Here is a 17,155-nt window from a genome sequence, read left to right as displayed (position 1 = left end):
CAGTTTACATACATCCTCTGTGCAAGCAATTCTTACCTTCAGTATTCAGAGCTTCCTCTGAAGATACATCTAAGAATATAAAACACAAAATCAATGCAAACCGCAAAATTAAAGAGGAAAAGTTAAAGAAGGCAAGCCTACTCTATGTCAAAAATATGAATGAAATCTTGCCTGTGGCACTGTTAGGGTAGGTGACAAAAGTGACAATGGATGAGTCTGCTGCAAATAAAGAATTTTTTAAATTAAAATTGAAAATATAGAGAAGCACAAATAATTTTTAAATAGTTTTAAGTTTCATTTATAAACCTAGAAATGAATGGATTAAATTATGCTTTGGGTATAACTTTGTCTACTATGTGTATGCTATAAGACAAAAGTTTGTTCCCTATGACCAAGATCAAAATAAATGTGAAAGCAGTTCTGTGAGCAGGAGGGAATTTTAGACTTGCTTTCCTAAAAATGCCTGGTGGTATGTCAAGCTGCTTTTGCAGCTGTGGGGGGAGTTTCAGAAGCAGTCTGTAGTAAGACACAGGGGTCTGCTTTTCAAAGATGTCAAAACTTCTGACAAGCGATTGCAGTGTCTTGTATAAGCTTAAACAGTTCTTTGGATCTTCTAGCAGTAGAAGCCTTGTTGGGCTAGCACAACAATTAGTAAAGATTTTATTAACACTTTTTTGGTTTCATCTCACCCTGAAATGCAATCTCACGTTTTGATTGCCCTACACCTTTATTTAAAAAATAATAATAATAAATAATGGAAAAGTGTTTTAGCAACAAAAACAGGGAAATAAAATGATACCCACCACTAGGGTTATTATAGTAAATGTGTGCTGAGTTGCACATGGTCCTACCCACAACAGTTATGTCATGTCCACAAGTGCGGACAGAGCTTAGTGGAAAGCCAGTTGCAATATACAGTGGTACCTTGGTTTACGAACTTAATCCATTCCGTAAGTCCGTTTTCAAAACAAAGCGTTCTTAAACCAAGCCGTGCTTTTCCATAGCAGCGGGGGACTTAATTTACAAATGGAACACACTCAACAGGAAGTGGAACATGTTCTGCTTCCAAGGCAAAGTTCACAAACCAAAACATCTACTTCTGGGTTTGCAGCATTCTTAATCCAAATTGTTCATAAACTAAGCTGTTCTTAAACCAAGGTACCACTGTAAAGGCAACAGTGCTAGGGGTCATGCCCCTAGAGAAGGAGCCTTACTCTTGTGTTGGCTGTCAGTGTTTCTTTATGACTTGCAAAGATGCCCTTGTAATCTACATAAAATATTCATACTGATTATAACACTGAGAAGCTGTGATTATTGTGTGTAGCTTGGAGGTGTTTTTCTTTCCAGAGTTATTGATTTTAACAGAACAAGACAAAATAACATGCAAGATAGGTAAACAAAAACATGAATAAAAATGATTTATATTCACCATTATTCATGAAATGCCTTAGAAATTAAATCATCTGAAGGAGAAATTCTTGCTAAACCTAATTATGATATACTAACTTCTTTCAAAACCATAGATCCTTCCTCTTTGTAAATCCTTGAGTAAAAGCAGCACATATTTAGCACCTAAGTATGGCAATAATTTATCTAGTTGTGTAATAAAATGAGGAATGTACATATCCATGTATAGGAGCAGATTTTTTAAAAGGCTGACACCAGATACAGTTTGTAATCTGTTGTAAACCGATGGGACGTCAGTTGCATCTTTCATCTTCATTATGGTGTGTTATATTTTATAATACTTTTCTTGAAGTAAAGTTTAAAAAACAAAATAGACATACCTGGTGTGCTTCCTGGAGCTTTTCCAAATTTTGGTGAGATACGGCCAGCATTGCCTGAGTGGGAGACAGTTTAATACATTTGTTAGGCTAAATAAAAGTTTTTGTTTGCCCTTTAAAACAAAACAGAATACAATTATTGTTCAGCTACTACTATTGACCACAAGATGGCAATATGAAACTATGTAACCATATTGTAACTAATGAATTTCTGTTCAAGTTTGACAGGTACAACAAATACTCCCCCCGCCCCAAAAAACACCCCAACCCTCACACAGAGAGAACAGTTCGGGTACATATCATGGACTAATACATATCAACCAAAAATTAGGTTGTGTGTTTAAAGGTAAGGTGATATTGAAGAAACACACAAAGTTTGTCAAACTTTTATACTTTAAAAATAAAACATTTCCAAACAATTATTCTTTCATATGTATCAGTTGTTCGCTCCAAACAAAGGAGTTGATTTCAAAATAAAAATTACCTACCAAAACCTAAAACATTCTGCTCTTGTTTGGACGTAACTCTGCAGGATAGTTTAGTGCTAGACGACTAGGCCTGAATAAGTCTTGGGCTCACATATTTCAACCAACTCTGATTTGTCGGACTCATCCACCTTCAAACCATGGTTTATAATTCTAACTTGTTTGAATAAACCTATTAAAACCTAAGTATAGTTCCCAGTTTGGACATAACAATAGACCATAATTAGTTTAAATTAGTAATCAAATGTTTCCATTCTACTTTCAGCCATTACCAGGGGAAGAGAAGGGATAAAAGAATGCATGGGACCAAATCTCACTGTAGTGCTAAAATATGGTTTAGTCTTACCTCTGAACGAGGCCACTGACTACTTTGCATACATGGATGTTACAAAAATAGCACTTTTGCCATCTACTTAATCACTACAGTAAAAAAAAAAAAGTCCTGATGAATCAGGCCAAAGACCTACCTAGTCCAGCAACCTATTCTCACAGCTGCCAGCCAAACATACAGAGTCTTTTTTTAAAACCCAAAGAAAGATAGGAATGCAAAACCTCCATACTTCTCTCAAACCTGAAGACAGGCACACTTTTATGCCTACAGTTCTAAACTCCCCCCCCCCCCAAATCATCTCTTGGTAATTAGATGTTCCTGATAATTCAATGCAAGAGGGAGGAAAAAAGAAAAGTTTGGCGATAACACAAAGTGCAATTCAGGATCTGGGCATAAGTATAATAAAGGCTCCCCCTTGTCAAGTAACCACATGGGTCCATCAATCACAGGGATGGAATTTTTTAAAAAAATCCTCCCCTGCGTCCCCTATGGTGATGCCTGCACAATCTCAGCATAGTCGTACCTTGGTTCTTGAACAGAATGCGTTCTGGGACTCCGTTTGACTCCCGGAACCATTCGAAAACTTAGATGTGGCTTCCAATTGGCTGCAGGAGGGTCCTGCAGCCAATCAGAAGCTGCCAAAGCCGTGCCGGATGTTTGGCTTCCGAAAATCGTTCAAAAACCGGAACACTCACTTCCAATTTTTGATCGTTTGGGAGCAGAAATGTATGAGTTCCAAGGCATTTGGCAACCAAAGTACAACCGTATTTCAGTATATTGGTTGTGCGCTCATATTTATTTATCATCATCATCTGCAGTACAAGGGCATTCAGTGTGGCTTAAAGTTTAAAAAACAAACAACCTCATTAATCATTTAAAAACAACAGCATCAGCACATTTAAAAAACCTAAAACACCAGCGTTTAACTGGTCTAAAATTAACCTTAAAAGGCCAGGCAAATAAAAAGGTCTTAACCTGGCTCCAAGAAGACATTAACATTTGTGCTATGCAGGCCTCCCTGGGGGGAGCATTCCACAACTTAATCATTGCAAAAATTGCACTGGCTGCCAATTAGCTACAGAGGTACGTTCAAGGTGCTGATTTTGGTGTATAATAAAGCCCTATACAGCTTGGGACCAGGAAACTTGAAATATTCATCTCACGCCTTAAATATCCAGCTAATCAATGTGTTCTATACATGAGGGCTTCCTGCAGATACCATCTTTTCAGGAAGTCTGTACTGCACAATATAAGGAGCTGTGAGACCTGACCATTGGAATTTTCTTCCCTTAAATATTAGACAGATACCACCTCTGTTGTCCTTTCAGCACCTTCTGACGACCTTCCTCTTCCCACATGACTTTCTGTTTTGGAATTGTTTTTAAGATGTTTTCATTGTTTTATCACTTGTTGATTGCCACCCTAGACTCCTTTGAGAGCGTGGGATTTAAATTTACTAAATTAATAATATATATAATAAATAAATAATGCAATACAAATTAATTAAGGGACAAAAACTTTTGTTCAGATCTGTTATACTAGCAAGGAACATGACATTTCCGAAAGAGCCTAACCTCTCTCTAATATTTTCCCTCCAACATGGCTGTGAGGAACAGACTGCTCCTTTTAAAAGTTAACTGTAGTTTAGGGTGTCATTTCAAACTGTAGCTGATTTAAGCTGATTTAAGCATGATTAATGAAGACAAGCAAGCTTTATAAACTATGGTTAGAAGTTGGCTTGTTTCCATTAAGCATAGTTAAGATGAACCATGGTTTGTCTGTTTATATGACACAGCAAACTGCAGCTAATCTAAAACATTTCCAAACTGCTTATTACTTCCACACTTGAGGGGAGGTGGGCATCCAGACTTGGTGGTCACAAAAGAACAGCCTCATGAAGCCAATGCAGTCAGAGTGTGCCACATGTTGTTCAACTTGTAGTTAAAACTCAACAGGAACAGAATCAAAGTTTCTCACTTTCTTGTATTAGTTTGGACAGAAATTAGTCAAAGCTAACTTGTGTGAAAAATCTGGTTTGAATACTTAAACAAGACATCCATACACCTTTTTGTAGCATAAAGGTATTGACTATGCATGGATGAGGTAAACACTGCACAAGACCCATTTACATGTTCCACAAAGACAAGAGGGTGAGGTGCTTGTTACATTGTGCTCTCCAGCAGAGTGATTTCCAGGCAGTAACTTCAGTATGAAAAATACAAACAAGGAAAAAGAAAAAGGTTAAATGATCAGAGCTCTTTCTTATGATAACATGCAGATAGAAGTAGGTATGTGAATCAGCAGGTACGGTTTCTAGAGCTGCAGCATTCTTCCCGTGATTAGTCATTCTTCTGAGATATATATATATATATATATATTTCTTAATTTCTAAATGCAGACGAAGGGACAGGAAAACAGTACAGAGCACTTTCATTGTGGTGCACTTGCTACACAGCTGCTTGTACTAGATAAAAAAAGGAATAATTTACCATAGACAGATGACAGTCACGACTCTCACTTTCGTTTCTCCCCTTTTGTCATATTCTGGGCAGAATCATTTTACAACTCTGCATGCAGCATCAAATGGGACACAAAGCAACCAACAATGCAGTTTAACACCCTTCAGACTAGCCTTACTCAATAAGTGGGTTCAGAGCTTTGGGGTTTCACTGTCTTTTGTCCCCTGGTGCTTCTTACAGATCCAGAGGTGTCATTACTTATTACTCTGGTGTCTCAGACCTTCATCCTCAGTCTTACCCACTCAGTGGTACTATACGTGCTGCATCAGGGGAGCAGTTGGCGCTGTGGTCTAAACCACTGAGCCTCTTGGGTTTGCTGATTGGAAGGTTGGCAGTTTGAATCCCCGCAACGAGCTCCTGTTGCTCTGTCCCAGCTTCCGCCAACCTAGCAGCTCGAAAGCACACCAGTGCAAGTAGATAAATAGGTACGGCTGCGGCAGGAAGGTAAACAGCATTTCTGTGCACTCTGGCACTCGTCATGGTCCTCCGGGCACCAGTAGCGGTTTAGTCATGCTGACCACATGACCTGGAAAGCTGTCTGTGGACAAACACCGCCTCCCTCAGCCCAAAGCAAGATGAGCACCGTACCCCATAATGGCCTTTGACTGGTCTTAACCATCCTTTACCTTTACCTTACCTGTCACATCTCCTATTGCCATCTGCCATGGATGCTTTAATTGAGACTTCTGCATTGCAGCAGGTTGGACTAATTGATCCCCTTCTAATTCTACGATTCTATGATTCTATAACACTGTTATGAGTTTGGGGGAAGGGAAAGCCTGTAAGTGTTAAAATCTAATCAATGATTCAAATTCCTAGAATAGCCAGGCTAGCTTCTTGGTGATGGGTCGGTAAGGGAACAAAGAAAGAGGATCTGTACTAGACTGGTAGTTAGAAAGACAAAGTTGAGAATTGAGCAGTGTTAGCTAGAAGCTGGAAGAAAAGCTGCAGGCTGGGAAGCAATGGGCTGGGAAGCAAGAGATGTTTGATTTTTGTTCGAATCCAAGGCTACAGCTAAGGGAGAAGCAAGGTGTTAATGTTGTGAACCCCTCCATTGTAGGCTCAGGTTGTATATATGTGTAAAGAAACCATATATCATAAAGACACCACAATCTCTGCTGTACCTCATTCCAAAGGAAATGTGAACCCTGAGTAAATGCCTGGAACCCCTGGAATCTCACACCACTCGAAAATTGGGATGGCACGCAACAATATGATACAATACCATCGCATTCTGTGCATTAGTTTAAAGCTTCGATTTTTTATTTACAGCTGCAATTGCATAATGCACATTTAATTGTAAGCCATAATATGAGGAAAGGCAATGGCAGGCTGTAAGGGCAGCACGGAATTCTGATAATCTCAGCATTGTTTCTTTTATCAAAGTATTTAGCTGCAGATATTTTTGGAAACAGGAAGTCTGGGTCTATAAATGGGTATAGGGCTCAGAGGGAGAGGTATGTCTGAACTTCACATGGTTACATACCCTGCCTTCATAACTTCCTGGCACTCTTCCCAAAATATACAGCCCAGATGCCTATCATTTATCCATACCACTTCTCTTGTCATCTTAGCAATCTCAACTGAAAAAATAAGTACCTTTGTACTTTGTACAGTATCTCTGTTGTTACTGCACAGGTGAACATTACAAAAATGTAGTAAACATCTGAAGAGATTTGATAGGAAGTCTGTATTGTGCAGAGACAGCATGTTTTATTTAGGTCCAATCCATTACATTATCCTGCACATGTACCTCCTTCCATTGTGTGTTTTCCGAAGCACCTGCATCCTTCTGAGCCTCTGCAGCACCTCTATACTCTGAATATCACTTGCAAGGAGAGAATACACATTCCCTCCCAATTAGTGAGTCAGCTCGCAAAGTGTGCATGCCTTGTTGAGCATCTGCCATACCCCTTATCCCATCTACAGCTGCCTTTCAGAGAAAAGGTGTATTCTTTCCAATACACAACAGCACATGAAAACACAGTGAAATGGTACTGAGATAATTCAGCGCCAGACAATTTAAGACCATTCCCTCCTTCTCCCTGACCATAGTCTACCCAGTTTCCCATTGTTATATACCAAGTCAAGCAGCCCTATGGGTGTGCTACCTGCCCTGATGCCTTCACCAGCAGTTTTGGTGCTGATTTCAGCTGAAATCGTGTCCGAAATCATGCAAGATCTTTTGGTAACAACTTGTCCAAATTGGGCAGTATATTTCATGAAATTGGCACTGATGCTGGTGCTGCTGCTCCTCCACCAGAGGCGGATGCAGCAGGGCAAGCAGAGAAGCAGCGGCAACAGTTTGGGAACAACAGGGCAAGGATAGGCAGCGCTTCCCATTTTGCCTCAAGTGGATGAGCCGCCCCTTGCAGTAAGACAAGGCATCCCCCTAAACAGAAAAAAGGGCACAGTATTACTTACCACATGGCAAAGAGTTGCTGTACAGTGCTGTCTTATTATAGACCCAGTGATCCTTCCTCCAGCGAACAGTGGCGCCATCTTGGCAATTTTGAGTACGGAATAGTTCTCCTTTAGGCCACATTCTGAACAAATACAGTTCACCAACCATTCCACTTGAAGAATTTGAGGGTGTGCCAGGCTTCTGTGAGCAACCAAGTAAAAGCTGCCCACCTGCAGCAAGCGGCCGAGTTATATTTATTTTTTCATTTATTTTTTCTGTACCATTTATATATATATTCACTTGCTGCGGTTCACTTCGCCATCCTGTGCATACCTGGTACCAGGTGTCCTCATCCAGTTTCTCTTCCCAGGTTATATTTTCACCAAATAACCAAACAGTCAATTTGCCTTGTCCTCCTGTAAGCCCAATTTCATAACAATCTGATGCTGGTAGATCGCAGTCTGGTTCTTTTTTGTAGACGAATGCCGTCCAATCGTTTTTTGGGTCATATAGTTTAAGATGAATGCAGAATGTGAAGTTCATAAGAGCAGGCACAGACGTTGCAGGTGACAAAGTCCATACTTCTTCACATGAGGTATTGAACACAGCTCTGTAATTTCCTAAGAAATTATTCTCAGCTGCAAGAAGAAAACAAACTTTTAAAATCATTTTATACAAAAATGATTAGTTTCTGCAGCACTTTTATGACTTCCTGTATCTGACTTTCTGAAATCTTATGATAAAGTAGCACTATGTTTCAAATTCACAGATTTCCTCATGTCATCTGGGCATTCCTAGCATACACATCACCTTCTGATTTCTTATGCTATCTGGCTGACATGGGAGCATAGCACCATTCCTTTCCATACAGATAGGCAGTGCTTTTTTCTGGGGGGACACATACCCCTACACATTTTGTGAATCTAAACATTTGGCCTCATTGAGGGGCAGTATTTCAACATGAGTAGGAAAATGAAAGTACCCCTAAACATTTTTAATAGAAAAAAAACATTGCAGATACCACATGGATAGAACCTCAGCTTCAATTCCTTTGCACATCATCATTAACCCTTAGAAAATTACATTCATATTGGCATGGGAAGGAGTTACTGTATAGACTTCTCCCAGGGAATTTGGGCTCTCTCATGTACAAAGCCCAGGACATCCTAGAGGCAAACGTAAATCCTGGCACTAACCCCTATCTGCATTCCCAATATGCATATATTTTTAATAATTTGAAATATGCTAAATAGTGATCTACTGAAGCAAAGAAAAGGATTAGACAGATTAACTGTCATGTTTTCAAGTATGATTAAGTGCATGTAAATCACATCCAAGTGCAATACTCATGGCCGAAGCATAATTAGAACCATTTTGTGACTGAGTTACACTGCTTATATAAGAGCACAATTCAAATGTGTTCCATGTATTTAAGAGACTGGACAGACATTACTTTGTGTATCTGGAATGAGAACTAGCAAGCCTCAGTCATAGCCTGTCCTCTTCACTTCACCCCATTTCTGCCAGACACAAAGCAACATATGACCCACTTGGCAAAATGTTGGAGTTATCTGTTATCATATTTCCCTGAGCTATCTGCCTCTGCAGTTATGGATATACAAATATACCTGGTATTTAGGATAGGTCAGGCACTGTGTTATATCCAATGAGAAAAGAATAGTTTCACGTTGTATATTGAAACCATAAGCATTTATCTTACCATAGGGTTATGGTATGACAGACAGCATACTTTGAAAAGTGCTGTAGAAATGTTTGGATTGAATTATTACATGTATTCATTTCACTGGTTGACTTCTGTGAAAATACAATTCATTCAAGACTATTGTAAAAGAAAATATAACTGACATTTTTTCCAGGGAAAAATAATGGAAAATAAAATCTTACCTTTGCCAGAAGAAGCCAGAAACAAATGCAGGAAAAAGAGAGAGAGAGAAACCTTACATTTCAGTAAGATTTCATGAAATCCTGTAGCACAGTTACGATATACTCCATGGACAATCATCCTAGAATGCAGAAGAAAACATCTGAAAACTACTAATTACTTGGTGCTAAATACTTAGTACCTAACTAAGTCATACTCAGAGTAGGACCACGGAACTTACATATGCTCTGAGTATGGTTTAGTCAGGTCTGGCTCTAAATATTAATTATCCTACATGAGAAAGATTTGCCCCCTTTACTTATGTCTGTGTTTCTCAAACTTTGTTTTGGGGTTCCCAGGAATTTCTTCAAAGCATCTCTGTAACAATGGGCCTGCTTCCTTGATAAATAGGCTGTTGTTATTTTCACCTGCAACATTATAGCTCATGGTCTCAGTTCATAGAGGGCACCAGTGAAGCACAACAGGTCTGTCTTAATCAGTACCAACCCAAGACACACTGATGACAGACAGAGAAGCAACCACTAAAGGGGCATGGTAACACTACTCAAAGCTGGCCAACTTATTTTAACACCTGGTGCGAAAAAACCTCTCCCCTGTGCCTATTCCATTCCCTGGCAGCAAAATATAATAATACAGTAAATACCTAATAATTTCCTGCCCAAGATCAGCTACCTGAGTTTGCCAACCCACTCTAACTAATGGTAATGTCCACAATTTCTGCAGTGTGCTGGGTTTCCATGACAGAACATGGGGGTTCTCAATAGTTGTGGAAAGAGTTTCCCCAGATAAAAGTATGAAAACAAAGTATTTGTATAGAAGACTGTTAAACTAACTACAACACAACTGAAAATAGCAGAACACAATAATAAATTGTGTATTCACAGGTAATGAAATGTAGTCAGATTACCAAGAAGCAATATTTTTTCTCCTACAACTATTTTATTTAGATGACTGTAAAAGAACTTGCACACAGTTTGTCTTAAAAATTATTGGAAGCTTACTGTATATGGCAAGGATGGAAAATGGGGATCAGTTTTATTCACCAGACTAGGAGACAGGAATGCCAAGAAAATGCCTCATCCGTTTGATAAGAAATTGATATTTTTTGCACCCATTAGGTTTTAATTTTAGCTCACTGTTAATGCTATATAAGCAATGCTAATTTGTGCACTATGAATTTTTCTTCCTATGAGATTGCAGTTATAGCACAGACTGATTTACAGTATGTTATATTTAAAGGTAGGTCATATTTCCACTTAAAAACCACATATATCTGATACAAAATCACTTTATAGCACAGAGCATTCCAGAGCTTCCTGGAAATCAAAACCAGTTAAGTAAATCCTCTGAATAAGCTGTAGAGCCCAGAATTCTTGCTCTCTAGGCTACTATCTAAAAACCATAGATAACATAAAGCTTAATAATTTATTATGATTTGTTAATATTAATAACATTAATAATAAATGGTAGCATACACTAGACTAACATTAGCCTGTGTCCTTGCAAATGTTGTTGGACTCCAGTTCCCATCAGCCTGAGCTGGCAGGGCAAATGGTCAAAGACTCTGTAGTCTAACAATCTTTGGAGGTCCACCAGTCTTGATCTAGCCAAGTGTGTCAGTTCTGACCAGAAGCAGTTCTCTATGATTTAAGGCAGAGGTCTTTCACATAAAATGCCAGGATTGTACTTCTCACATACAAACCAACCTGTTCCATAAGCAATAGTCCCTTCCTTAAGTTTAATGTAGGATAGTACTCTTAATAGATCATTTAATAAGAAAATATTGAACCTGCAAAGCTCATAAAAGCATCCAAGATCGTTGGAGAGCATCCATGATAAATGTTAACAAATAAATACCAGCAAAGCCCTTCCCAGTAACATCCAAGATGAACAAATAGTCTGATGACAGGAAGCTTCCAACATTGCTGTGTCTAAGTTATCCTACCAATAATGAAATCTCAGGTCATGTTCTTCGTTGTTTAAGTTGGGTACATACAACATTTCATTGTAGAGTCAATGGACACGGAGTACTTGTTTTTTCTAGGTAGTCCACAAACAATCTAGATTTATAGTTTATTGCCCCTGAAAAGCACTTTTTGAGAACCAGGTTTCATTTGAAAATAAACGCTTATTGCAGCTTGATTCTGCATTACACCACAGTGTGTCTGTTTGAAAACAAATGAAAACAGATGTAGGCAATGGGGGTGAGGATTATACACCTGCCAAATGACATTGTGGTTGGATGCATACCAAGATCACAATCATCGCTATATTCTAAATACCCCTGGGGCACATACAGGGAAGAAAAGGTGTGGATGACCGAACCAAGATGAGAGTTTTCAAACATGTATCAAGTAACCACACCAACCCTGGTGGATGACAGGATCTAGAATCAATCTAGATTGAAAGTAGGTTGAGGATGATCATGAACAATTACAGAAGTAGGAAAACTACAAATGGATTAGTAGGTATGTAGACCAAGCAACCATTGTGGAATGTGAAAATTTATGATTCTGCACACTTAGAATAACCCAAAAACAAGAGCATTGAAAGCTTACTTCCAAATGCTTTTTCTGTCTTGCTTGGGAGTCACATGAGTGACAGATGGGACTTGTTAACCTAGGAAGGTAGTCAATCTAGGAGAAGGAAAACTCAGTTCCTAAACCTCTGCTGCCTTCCAGTTACTCATTCATGAGAAACACCTCAGGAGTAAACCAAGGAAACATCTGTACACACTTCCCTTGCAGGTCATCTTCGGGAGAAGAAAAGGCTAAAAAGTAAACCCTACACAGATCCCAAATGGAGTCCTTAAAATTGTTATATGCATGTCTCCTTCAAGCAACTCCTGCAGCCAAGCTGGTGCCAAATGTATCGCTCAGCTTTCCTTTAAACCACATCAGCAAGGCAAGAAGGGTCTTGTCGTGACAGCAGCAGCTTGATGCCATTGATTGTCTTCCTTCTTCAGAGCAACTAAAGAAAGGTCAAGCCCTAAGGTTGAGAGATGGCAACTTCACGAAATCTGAATATTTGTACAGTACTTGGTTTAATTGTGTAACAGTAAGGTTTAATATATGCAAGGTGCTCATAGTTCTATCATCTTGGTTATTCAGCTAGTTTGCTTTTTTAAAACTAATTTATGTTTAAGAAGCACCCAACTGGATCCTATCAAGGTCTACCAATTCCAACATTCAATTTCCAAGAGTACTGGCCAGCTGATGCCAAGTGGGAAACCCATAAGCAGAACTAACCCTGGTATGGAACCCTCAGCCCTCCAGATGTTACTGAACTACAACTCCCATCAGCCCCAGCAAGCATGGCCAAAGACAAAAAATAATAATGATAGGCGTTGTAGTTCAGCAACAAGAGGAGGCCCAAAGATTTTCTATACCTGCTATAAGGCAATAGCCTCCCTATGTTGTTGGTACCAAAAGCATCAGGAATTCAGGCAATTCTTGTAATTTTAATGTCAAGTCTGAGTGAAATGCAATATGATAGAGTTATATGATTTTAAACAAAGCAGAATCTTTTGATAGCAGTTAATTAAAAATAATTCCAGCACAATCTGCAAATGTTCTGTTGTAGAAAGGTTCTCTTTATATCTCTTGAGTATTTTAACAGCATTGTTAACATTAATTTTCTTCCATGAATAAGATAGCAGTATTAGCACAGTGATGTCTGTTTACCCACACTGTGTTGTAGCAGTCGTTCTCTGTTCAAATCTAAGTCAATACATGGACAAAAACCACAAGGACTCATCCAACAATTAGTACTGCATTACATGGCTCCCTGCCTGTTCCTCCCATTAATTGCTGTGGTTATTAGAATGTGAATCTGCTTGTGTGTGTCCAGATTGGCATACAAAAATAGTAATTTATTTTTTTTAAAAAAAGCTTGGCACAAGAAAGTATATGTAATGGGGAAGGTATAAACACTGGAAAGTTTTATGTCACTGTGAAAACTAGCAACTGGTTTAATAGAAGCAACTTCTTTATAAAATATCCTTTTTTTCTGTAGGTTTTTCCAGGAGGCAGCAAGGAAGCAAGCCACATCACACTGAAGTCAAGAGAGCTGTTCCCATGCACTAATGAAGTGCCTTTCTTGAAGTCCTTTACTGGCTTACTGGCAATATATCAAATATATCTGTAGCAAATGGAAGACACAATATGGCGTTCCTTTTTTGAAGTTTCATGGTATTGCACAGAAACTTTCTGGCGCCTTAAAAATAATAATTAAAAAAAAGAGTGTTAAGATTCCATCATGTAAAATTTGCTGGTGGAGGTAGGTGACTCTAAAGAGGGATCACTGAAAGGATTTTTGTTTATTTGCTGTTGTTTTTTATGGGAGTTATGCTGTATCTGGAACACTGGTAAAGTGCATTCTAAATCTCCCTGTCTACTAAATCCTGCACTTTACAAGCGGCTATGAAACACCGTCATCTAGTTAGTTGATGCTACAGGGATCGTTAAAACAAACTTTGGTTTAACTAAGCACAGTATCAAAAAGCATAGAGGAGGAGCAAAGCAACTGAAATTTACTCACCGGGAACCCACACAGTCTCTGTAAACCATAGTTTGGCTTACCATGTCATGCGAACCAGGCCCCTGTGTTGTGCCTCAAATGTGCTTTAAAGGTATAGTTGTGTGCAGCTGCAGTTAGCATCTTACGGTACCTCTTTACCCTAGGACAGGTAATTTAAGTTGAAGGACCCAGCGAGCAGCCATTCACCACACAAGCAGGCACCTTGCACATGGAAGCAGTGCAGGCAGTACACTAGCTTTCTTGCTTTTACTTGTATTCAAAATGAATTCGAAATTTAAGAGGAAGATGTGCTGTCAGAGAGGTAGAGGGGAGTTTGACATATGGTTCACATGGCATGGGTAGTGAAATCTTAGCTTAAATCAGTACTCTGTAGCTCTTACAGCTCATGGCTAGTAAGGAGAAAGCTTAACCACAAATCCCAGTTCAGACACTTTGCCTAGCCATCACAACAGCGAAAGAGACCAGAGGGGAGCGAAGCTGCTGCAAGCTCCTCTCTAGGAGTTTGTACAGTTGTGTTGTGTTGCCCCAGTAAGCCATATTTTGGCTTGCTGTTTCATGCAAACCAGCCCATGCAGAGAAGTACAATTGGAGGAAGGTGTTGGGAACAAACACCAAAAACAGGGATGGAAATCCCAGTGCAATCAGATACAGCAATTACGATGCTTTGTGCTGTAGGTACAACATATATGCTAAGTATCTAGAATACAGGTTGCTGTGAACTGCAGTCCCAAATATGTATATGCAGAAATCCCACTGAAATCAATGTAACAAGCCTCACTCATATATTGCTTAAAAGAATTGGAAGCCCTTATCCATGGTAATAGTGATTTGTGACTATGACTGCCATCCTATTCTAGTTTTAATTCTTATTAAACTTCTGCAGAATCTAACTGTGGTAGGAATATTCCCCACAATGAAATCACCGGCTTCCCATCCAGATAAAAATACCAGGTCATGAGATATACAGATACATTGAGAAACCAGGTAGACACACCTATGACAAAACAATTCCTCCAAGTTAACCCATCTTGCCTGTGTCTTGCTGCTGATGCAAGCCAGGACAGACCCTAACCTACAGTGAAGTTATGTAAAATCTCCTCTCTGCTCCTCTCAAAAAGTCTGTGCTCTACCCTTATCCATTTTGACCTGTCTTCTATCCATGTCTCCAGTGTCTTCCTTAAATACAGTTGATCACTCTTTCTTGCTTAATGCTCTATGTTTCTGTGATTTTGTCCTCAGCTTGTCCCACCATATCTGCATAGTCTTCCAGTGTTTCCGCAAGGGGAAGCTTTCCTTCTCTTTCTGTCTCCTCAATGGGGTTCCTCGTGGAACTGCTCTTGCACCTTTATGCAGATGACATTTGGCTCCACTATAGAACTTTCTCCCTCCTCCAGGTTCAATCCTTGGCATCTCCAGGTAGGACTGAAAGAGACACCTGTCTAAAACCACAGCCAGTTAGAGTAGACATTACTGAGCAAGTTAAACCAATGCTCTGACTCAGTATATGGCAGTTTTTAAATGTCCCCGTGTCTGATATTTCCACTTTTATGTTTCATCCTTGTCTTAAGACTTGCTTATCTTTCCTCCAAAGCCCTTCTTTCTTTTTTCACAGTCCATGATGTCACCATCCTTGCAGGGACAAAGCTTTGATACCTCTCCCTTTTCTTCACTTCCTATATCCAGTTACAGGTTGGTAGCCATGATGGTCTGCCGTAGTCGAAGCAAAAGGGTCACCAGCCCCTTATATATAGTGAGAAGGTGGGGAGGGGTATTACTCAGAAGGGTGGTGGGAATGGGTGATTGGCTGATAGGTGTGGTAAACCTGTTGATGACTCTAACGACTGCAATTGGTCTTACAGGAAAAAGCAAGAGGTGAGATGGCTAAAAATAGCTTAGATTCCTATCTCATTATACATGATAAAGCTATTTTTAGCTATCTCACCCCTTGCTTTTTCCTGTAAGACCAACTGCAGTGGTTAACAGTCGTCAACAGGTTTACCACACCTATCAGCCAAACACCCATTCCCACCACCCTTCTGAGTACCGGTAATACAGTACCCCTTCCCACTCTCTCACTATATATAAGGGTCTGGTGACTTCTGTTTCAGTGTATCTGAAGAAGTGTGCATGCACACGAAAGCTCATACCAATAGCAAACTTAGTTGGTCTCTAAGGTGCTACAGGAAGGAATTTTATTTTATTTTGTTCCTATATCTAGTCAGCCAGCAAAGCCTGATGCTTCTCTCTTTACAACACTGAGAAAAGGCAGGCCTTCCTATTGGCAAAAACTGAGGTTCATGCTCTCACCTTAGCTACTACTATAACCTTTGCTCTCTGGTCTTTGGTTGCCATTGCTCAGCAAAACATCCTTCACTTCTATCCAGAACTCTATCACCAAAATCAAACTCAGCTTGAACGTGTGATAATTAGACGCTTCATCCTAACTTTCAAACTCCCCCATGCGACTTCTTTTTCTATTCTCATACTGCAGTGCATTGGTGCAGTGGTGGTTGGTAACCATTGGGGCTGGAAGGGTAGAAGGCAGGGAGGCCAACAGTAGGTGGAACCAGAGCCAACAACAGGCACAGCCAACAAATTCTAATCTTGTCCCCATGCTCCTCCCTGTTGAGTTCCAGAAGGGTAACACTAAGATTGCTGAGGGAGCTGACATGCAGTGCTATACCCTGGACTGATGGCAGTAAGAAGGCAGACAGGTGGGGGCTGGGCTGAGGGCAGACTGAAATTAGTGGGCAGTGTCCCAATAGCCTTAATGGACCAGCCTCCACTGCATTCGTGATTATGACTTTCACTCCTCCAGCTCCATCGCCATCAACCATTCAAAGGTTTCCTGCTTCTTCAGACAACTCCACCTCTTCTCTCTTGCTGACTCTTATGATTGGAATTGCCTCCTTGCAAGTTGCATGGTGCCACTCCTTCCATCAACTCTCTCTTCTCCCTTACACACTTTTTCCACTGAGTTTGGCAGAACCCTTTACCCCAATGTAACTAAGACTAAGTATAATAATAGGCACTTATTTGCAGAAAAATTCTCGCCACTGAGTATCAAGGAAGTTTTGCTAAAGAAATTAAGGGAAACTGCAGAGCTGACACAAGCTAGCCATGGAAAGTAACTACTACCCTAGTTACTACTTGTGAACTCAAAAATCAAAATTTGCAGGGTATATAAGCA

The 17,155-nt window shown here is 39.8% G+C and overlaps 1 protein-coding gene across 3 annotated transcripts in view; it reads right to left on the bottom strand.

Moving 5' to 3' along the window:
- ADGRG2 (adhesion G protein-coupled receptor G2) overlaps positions 1-17,155 on the bottom strand; it is a 40,619-nt gene that overhangs the window by 19,661 nt on the left and 3,803 nt on the right. For 2 of the 3 annotated variants that reach the window (XM_082220564.1, XM_082220565.1), the window contains exons 2-5: positions 9,429-9,547; positions 7,544-8,161; positions 1,788-1,841; positions 38-69 (exon numbers count right to left, since the gene is read on the bottom strand). In XM_082220564.1, the coding sequence (XP_082076690.1) occupies positions 38-69; positions 1,788-1,841; positions 7,544-8,161; positions 9,429-9,546 (822 nt within the window). In that variant the 5' untranslated portion in view covers position 9,547. Of the gene's footprint in view, positions 1-36; positions 70-1,787; positions 1,842-7,543; positions 8,162-9,428; positions 9,548-17,155 lie in introns of all 3 variants that reach the window. The other variant, XM_082220566.1, reaches the window with a different exon arrangement.

This window comes from Podarcis vaucheri (assembly GCF_965113315.1).
Source record: "Podarcis vaucheri genome assembly, chromosome: 4".
In the NCBI taxonomy this organism is placed as follows: domain Eukaryota; kingdom Metazoa; phylum Chordata; class Lepidosauria; order Squamata; family Lacertidae; genus Podarcis; species Podarcis vaucheri.
The sequence above is the reverse complement of the archived record's forward strand: the minus strand, read 5'-3'. Positions and strand labels throughout refer to the sequence as shown.